This window comes from Cloeon dipterum, chromosome 1, assembly GCF_949628265.1.
Source record: "Cloeon dipterum chromosome 1, ieCloDipt1.1, whole genome shotgun sequence".
NCBI lineage: Eukaryota > Metazoa > Arthropoda > Insecta > Ephemeroptera > Baetidae > Cloeon > Cloeon dipterum.
This window is the reverse complement of record NC_088786.1, coordinates 34,408,248-34,416,442: the sequence shown is the minus strand read 5'-3', so window position 1 is coordinate 34,416,442 and position 8,195 is coordinate 34,408,248. Positions and strand designations below refer to the sequence as shown.

Sequence of the window (8,195 nt, the reverse complement as noted above, 5' to 3'; positions counted from 1 at the left end):
AGCAACAAAATGGCCGGTCAAAGCACAGGGTACACGTGATCAATGTATAAAAATTAGATAGATACACGTCGCCATTTATTTTAAGCACTTTTAGTACCTTGTGTTATTGACTAGAAATTCATCTGAGAATGGACCGCCCGTCCAGGGGTTCACAGCTTGTCGCATTTTTTGCTTTTGTACCGTGACGAGTTGAAACGGAGACGCACTGCTATTTCTTGCTTGAATAGCGTCAATGTACTGCTTAGCTTTATTATTTTGTTTGCTCCGTTGGCGCATGCGTTCACATTCGGCTATCTTCAATTTGATATTTTGGATTTGACATAATATTATTAACGTTGTGAAAATTGATGTTTTGTGCAACTTAGCGTAGAAAATGGCAAAAATTCAGTAGAAAACAAGGAAAGATAGTCATGAGGATTGTAGTTAATATAAATGAAATTATTTAAATCAGTCATGAGGATTGTAGTTAGTATAAATGAAATTATTTAAATCACCTCCACAAATTCATTTAATTTTATTCGAATATTTTAATTTTAACCTGCGTACCATATATGAATACTCATTCTGTATGGTTATTCAATTGAACAAACAACTACACAAAAAAAAGGTAAAAAGGCAACAGATCTTTCAGAAAAGCAATTTCTGACTGCACCTGGCTGCTAAAGAAACACATAAAAATTTAACTTGGATAATTCAATGCTATGCTGTCCTTTAAAATGATAAAATTCCAAAAATAAAAGTGCCAACCAATATTCTTGAAGTTTTGAACTTATGAACTCACCACTTCCTTCCAAACGGGCAGCCACAGGCAGGAGCTCGTGGCCGTCGGACCTGACGTAGGTCAGCTCGACGCTCATGTCAGCGTCGCGCCGCCTCCAGCTGAGCATCTCGACGGAGCCGACCCCGGCCCCCTGCACCGTGGAGCGGTTTGTGTCCTGTCCGGGCGCGCCGGATGAGATGAAGGTGATGATGGACTCGAGCCGCACGTACGACGCGCACTGGCTCTCGCTGCAGAAACACGCGTGCGGCAGCGAGGTTGACACGTGACACCGCACTCCTGTCGAGCATCAAAGAAAATTAAATTTGCTTTCTCAACTGCAGGAAAATTAAAAGAAATAAATAATCATACCTCGAATCACGTGACCAGAGCCAGAGGTTAGATTCACCAAGCATGACTGCGACGGGCCTTGTTTCTTGTTGGGCGTCGCCTTTGGCATCAAGGTCAACGCTAGTCTCGTTTCCTCTTTGTGCTCGAACACGGTGAACTTGCGGTTGCCATCCCAGATCTCCACGCTCAGTTTGTAGTGCTGCAAGTATTTATTTATTTTTAGTGCAAATCTTATCAAATATTTTATTACCTAAAACAATACAATTAAGTCAAATTAAAACTAATCGATATGCTGTAAATTGTTTCACAAAATAAATTTAAAAACAAAAATATTGAAAAGCTCTTTATGGTTAATGGCTGGACCAGCCGTCTATGAAATTGTCGGAATGAAACATCCATACGTATTTTTAATTTAAAATTGCCATTTTATAAATTTCCTCTTTAAAAATACCTGATAAACTCACAATAATGACCAGAAAATTCGTCTGAAAAAGTAAACAACCAAAATTTTGCTTTTACCAAGAGTTTAACCTGACAAATTAGTTGGATAATTTAATTGCAAGTTGAACGAATAACTATTGTCCTATAAACATCCATAAATTAAAAAGGTGATTTCATTTTAAATATAATTTTTCAATTGCTAGAAAACCTCACAGTAGTGGCTAGGTTGGCCGTCTGAATAGGCTAGAATGAAATTTTTCAGTCGCTGTCTGTTCCTTTTCAATCATTCACGAACAGGTTGTAATAATTAACTAAAGTATCAAGCAAGCGCTGCTCGTGCTGCCATGTAGAAAAAAATATTAATCAAACGTAATGTATTAGACTTGTACGTGAGGCAAAAGGCGAGTTTGTTAATGCTGAATGCATTGTCCGTGTATAATTCATAAAGGCACAACCGCAGGGAAAAGAGCAGAGAAGCAACAATACGCTTGGGAATGGATAAAAATGGTGCACTATGTTTTCTACAAAAGGCGAGAGCGCGCGCTTCAAAAGTACCTTCCACACAGCACAAAAACACGGCACTACAAAGGTGGAATAGCCGCAAAGCAGTTATGCAGCCTGCACGTTTCGCATGAGCAGCGCGTTGCCTACTAAAAGTTCATCAGGCGCTCAGCCGAGCTGCTTTTATTGCTTTCTTGCGGCTATATTGAAAGCTACAAAGCGCCTCATCCTTTTCTTTATTGCGCAATTCGCAGTTTCTGGGCTGAATCTTCTGTTGGCGCGCGATTTATTTGATCATTTTAGCAGTTTTCTACGTCATATGTTAGGACTAAAAATTAAATTTTTAGTTGAGATTTATAAGGCTACACGCATTAATAAAATCAATCAAGTTGGAATTCGTTAAATAGTTTATGCGTTTTTCTACTTTTAATTTAGTGATTTATGTAAGAAAGTACACAAGCATTTCGTTAAATAAAAATGTACCTTCTGAGTTCTGACTTGAGTGCGCAACAATTTACCAGCGGGGACCAGATTCGTGCGACGCGCAGATATGGCTTCCGGTGGAATATGGCGCGAAAAAACGGTCACGTACAGAAGCAAATATTGTTCAATATTGTGACATAATTTGCATTAATTGTACTAATTGTGTCTTTTGGATCGTAAAACAAACTCTTGACACTCGTACAGGAATCCAAAGAGAGTATAGCGTATTGTTGATTTGATTGTTGTATTTGTTCTGTATTATTTCATTGTTGCCGTGTAAGAATTGCAAATCGTCATTGTTGTTTTCTAATTTGGGGTAAGTGCCGTTAACGATAAAAATATTAATGTAATTGTACATAATTTATTGAATTGTATTACAGTCCTGTTGACGATTAAACAAGTCTGTGTTAAAAAGAATAATTATTATTTGGTCAACTCTTCCCTTGCGACCAAAAGAGCTTTTTGTTTCCCACATTCAGACGCCATCTTGGATCTGCGCAGTGCGAACAAATTTTACCGCACATCTGGACCCCGCTGCAATTTACTAAATATTTCTGTGGATGTCCTCTAAATGACTGATAGGATACTAAGAAATTAATGTTTGTTAAATTCATAATATTTTAACTATCCCTGACATTATGGCTAACTGAAATTTTGGAGCACCAAATTCATCCATTTGGAATCTAATAAAAAAATATTTCAATTTGATACACATTTTCAAAACTATATTTTATCAAATCTCCATTAAATTTTCTTTATTTACCCAACACAAAACAAACGGGAAATATTTGTATCCTTTTTTAAATAAATAAAATCTACAAAAAAAATACGCACCTCTGGCAGTGTGGGCGGCAGCGCCTCTAGCTCATCCTTGGCCACCTCTGCAGTGGTCGTCGCCTCGGTGGTGGTGGTGGTGGTAGTGGTGGTGGTTGTAGGGGTGGTGCTGCTGGTGGAGGTCGTGGCAGCTGGGGTGCTTTCCACCCTCTTGGTGGTGGCCGCGGGCTGGCGGGTGGCCGGCTTTGTCGCGACGACCTCCGACCTTACGGGCGCACTGCTCGAGGTGTCGGCGGCAGTGGCCGCCCGCGTGGCCTTGGCCTCCTCTGTCGGACCCGTCGAGCTCTGCTGGCACGTGCTGAGCGCGGCCAGCGCCCACAACACAAACGCCAACCGCACAATCATCTCTGCTCTGCAACACACAAAAGAAACTGCTTTTCACTCTTTGTTTTCTGTTGGTCCTTTTCATTTTGCATCTCTCTCTCTGCTACAAAATTGGGACGCTCTCGAGATTTCAAACGGTAAAAGGTGCTCGGTTGGGTAGGTGGGCTGATGAGTTTGCGGACATGTCTTTCTTTGTGCATCGAACGAGCACGTAAAGGGGTTGCACGTGGGGCTGCGACGCCGGATAATCGCGATTTTCCTCCCGAGTTGACTGCGAGAATACTGAGCTGCGCAGCACGCAATTCAAGAGGGCTTTGCTAGATGGGACTTTTTGCAATAACGCGCCGCTTTTTGCAGAGGTCAGCCAGAAGGGCTCTTTTTGGCCAGCAATTTATCCCGAGGCTTATCGCGCCTATACGAGCCAAATTTTCCTCCTCAACCAGCACAAGTTTTGCTTCCTGAGTTGAAAGCAACAGTCATAACTATCGTCTAAAATCCATTTTTTTATATTTATTTTAAAACGTGAAATTTGCTGAGAAAAAAATTATAGTTGCATGCTGTGACGAATGTGTTTAATTTTAGTCTCTATTAAGGTTCACGGAATATTTCCTTTTCGATTCAAAAGCAGAAGTAGAAAGGATTAAATTTTTGCTTTATAGAGTTTAATTGTCGCAGGGTGGGTAAGTTGCGGGACTTGAACAAATAATTTGTCTTTATTTTATCATGCCTTTGTCAGCAATGAGTGAAGTTGATTGTTATTAACAGTCGGTGATTAAATATCACTGCATATACCGCATAATACTGCGACAGTGAATTATAGTTTCACAGGTTAAGAAGCTTAAATGGGTGAAACAGGACATGAGAAATTATATTCCCTGCATTTTTTCACTTTCATCAGTCTACATTTTATTTTCAAACAGGGTTGCATTTTTTGCTTACCAGCCGGTTTTTTCACCACTGGTTTTTAACGGTTTTTACCAATTTCTTGCGCAAGAAGTGCAAGACATGAATTTATTCCATTTTTAACCCATGAAAATCTAAAATTTCGGTCGGAGTACTCAAAATTTCCTCCACTGTGCAGATATTTTCTTTTAAATTTCCATTTTGCTGCCTCAATTTCTCCAAAAATATTTCTCTGACAATTTTTCAAGTCGAGGTTATATGCTAATAATTAGTAAATTATTGAAAAATAAGGTGAAAACATTGCCTGCAAGAAACTGGTAAAAATTGAAAAAAACGCATTTTACCCTTTTAAAAAAAATCGGGTTTTTTGCAACCCTGTTTTCAAATCAGCGCACAGATTAATTTGCAAAATTATTTTTTTCTGGCTTCATAAACAAAATAAATCTTGAAACCTTTTTGCGAGTTCCGAAAAAAATAACTACTTGATAGTTGGGGCTGAAGAGAATTTCAGGTACTTTGCCAGTCGAAAAGTTCACATGGTACGAGTTAGTTATTAAATCTTGAGAAGATAACGCAACATGATGCGGGCCAACACACACACAAGTTTGTTTCTCGTCTATTGTGCAGCTCCGGCTTTTGAGTTTGAGCCAGACTAGTTCATGCCTCAACTCGGTGAAGGAAGAGTGTAAAGAAGTTTTGCGCAAAGCCAAATTTCACTCTCGAAAAGTTCCGGATCAAAAGCTTAAAGCTCGCAGGAACTGAACTCGACAAATCCGGCCCAGTTGCGATAGCGAAGACGACGAGCGCCAAACTTTCCCGCTTGGCCCGTGAGCATAATTAAGAGCGCAGCATCAGATATTCGAATTCCCCGCTGGCTGGATGCGTCGAGGCGTGCATGGAAATTATCTACGCGACCGTGAAATTTCACAAAATTACCCGGTGTTTCGGTCAGAGTAGTCACCTGGTTAATGAGGGCTTAGCACACTGGAACGAGAATGGTAAAAAGCACCATAAAACCATCCAGAGCACCAAGGGAGGTTGAAATGAGTTGAGCGGTGTGCAGTTTTTGCAGCTCTGACGTTTAGAAGCCGGGATTTGACGGTAAATGTGTGTTTTTTTAAATTTTTTAGTTGAATTGGATTACTAAAAAAACAAGTCCCATTCTGAAACTTTCACACAAGGAATATTGAGAACTTTTAAAAATTTAACATGGTTCAAAAGTCACCCTTAATGACCTTTAATTTGACATTATTTTAATTGTCGTCAAGAGGAATCTAAATCAGTCACCAGTTGCATAAACCCTAAGTGTTCGAAGCAGCCAACAGATGGCGCCACCGTAGACTTTCGATTTTAAGGCACTTCCGCTGCGATTTCAGACTCAATCTAGCTACTGTGCATTCTTCAATTAATTTGCTAATTTTTGACGTGCTGAAAACCAAAATCGGTTCAGTCAATCGCCGTAGAATCGTGAAAAACTATTTTTTGAAATAAAAAATATTTTCCAACGTTTCTACGGCGAATGGCTGAACCGATTTTGGTATTCAGCACGTCAAAAAAAGCAAATTAATTAAAAAAATTAAAATAGCTAGATTGCGTCTGAAATCGCAGCGGAAATGCATTAAAACCGCATAAAACAAAATTTTTAAGAAAGTCTGTGGTTGCGCCATCTGTTGGTGGCTTCAATAACTAAGGGTTTATGCAACTGGTCAATTACAGTTTTTTTTACGCAGACTGATAGCTAGTGAGAATTTCCTTGATTTTACTTCTCATGAGCCGAAACTGTCTTGTCACCAATGTCGGTATATCAATTATTATTAAAAGTCGACTAGTTAAGAAAATCACAAAACCTAAAAAATTGACTAAAGTGAACTTCAAAGCAAAGGATCAACAATTCGCAACCATTTTGCGGTCCTAATTACGCGCATAAAAATCTCGAGGGTGGAGTTACATAATTAGTTGGCCGCAGACACGTCGTAATTGCACCTCTGAAATTTCGCCGGTTGCTGCCTGACTGGTGCGCGGCGTACGGACGAGCAAGTTTCGTCAAAGAATGTTGATTGAAATGGTGCGAGCGAGCGAGCGAGTGGTGTCCTTGCCTGCGACGAGCGACGAGAGCTTTATTTTCACGCCTGTCTGCATCTACATTTGAACTCGTTTAGCGAAATTGTATGCGGGCGGCGTGGAGCGGCAGCCTCTCGGTCCGCGCCTTTTGTGCCCGAGAACACAACGCAGAGAGGGAAAAGGAAAAGTAGGCCGCTGTTCAAACAGCACTTGAAGCTGCCGCCTTCGCCGCCGCCGGCCGCCACCCGCCAGTGTGATAAATTATTTTGATTTCATGCATTCGTGTCAGATGTAATCTGGAGAAATGGACTCGCCAGCCCGCAAGTTGGTGGCGAAAATTTTTCTCTCCTGTCCCACAGACGTCGTGTGCCTTCCACTTTATACGTTTATTGATGCGACAGGAAGGGGCGTGAAAAATGCTCAAATCAAAGATCGGATCTGAGTGGTCGGTGCCGCATTCCTCTTTGGCGTACGAATGATTTTATCACACGAGAGGATAACGGCATCATCTGATAGAGTGGAATAATCGAGAGCCAGCAATGGTCGTATTTTATTTTCTGGCAATTGATTTTTTTTTCAAATTGGGTTGTCTTTATTTTTCCAACTTAGTAAATAATTTCCTCAAGGCGATGGAATAGAGATGTAGAGGTTGCGAAGCCGAGCTCCTGCTCCTTTTCACTTTTGTTCCAGGGTATTGTTATTAATTATTATTGCTAGGCGATATTTGTTAGAAATTCGTTAATGCAACAGAGAGAGATTTTGAATTTAAATTAGTTTTCGCTGGAAACACGAGCAAACAAGTCACATCACCAAGAGTTCCGAGCGTTTAAATGAGAGGGCTCAATCGGGTAAATTCTTTTCTAATTTTAAGTCAATTCTCTTAAATTGTTAATTCTAAAGTCGGTTTTGAATTATGTTTAAGTCAAGAGACTTTCTGATTAAAAGGAGAATTGTTCAAGATCCCGATAGATTTATTTTTCACCTCCTAACCCGCAAAGAGATTCAGTGAGGGTTTTTTAAAAATAAAGGAGCTGGCATAGAGTGGTAAACAACTATCACAATATTATATTTAAAGAGGAATGATACTGGAAAAGCCTGGAAAATGCTTGTTGCCAATGCATAAACTCATCCCTTAGGATTCAGTTAAAGCCTAAATTGATCTAAGGAGCGCTGTAATTTTTTGAGAAAATTGGCTTGAAAGTTACCGTGCTTTTCAAATGGTAATGGCTGTCTCCTTACTTGAAATCCGATTTAATTTCAAAACCAAGAGTTTCCCCAATAAGTGGCATACACCGTTGGACAGATCTCGACGAGAGGAATCGGAATATGCCAAGAAAATATGTTCGAGCACTGTACATTTTGGAGAAAATTGGCAAATTTGAATTTTTGCTGTAGGAAGGTCCTTTTTTATTATTGCAAATTGTTAACCAAATTGTTTATCGGTCAATTGTTTAAGGCATCCAACAATTTAAATAATTTTCAATTGTTGCCCAGTATCATTCCACTTTAAATTTTTTCACTATTGAAAAGATAAATAATA

General features: G+C 39.8%; 1 protein-coding gene across 2 annotated transcripts in view; it reads right to left on the bottom strand.

Annotated features, from left to right (window-relative positions):
- LOC135939337 (uncharacterized) overlaps positions 1-8,195 on the bottom strand; it is a 33,478-nt gene that overhangs the window by 17,891 nt on the left and 7,392 nt on the right. The window contains exons 2-4 of one of the 2 annotated variants that reach the window (XM_065483668.1): positions 3,368-3,738; positions 1,130-1,307; positions 782-1,057 (exon numbers count right to left, since the gene is read on the bottom strand). In XM_065483668.1, coding sequence (XP_065339740.1) covers positions 782-1,057; positions 1,130-1,307; positions 3,368-3,712 — 799 coding nt within the window. In that variant the 5' untranslated portion in view covers positions 3,713-3,738. The remainder of the gene's footprint in view (positions 1-781; positions 1,058-1,129; positions 1,308-3,367; positions 3,739-8,195) is intronic. The other variant, XM_065483659.1, reaches the window with a different exon arrangement.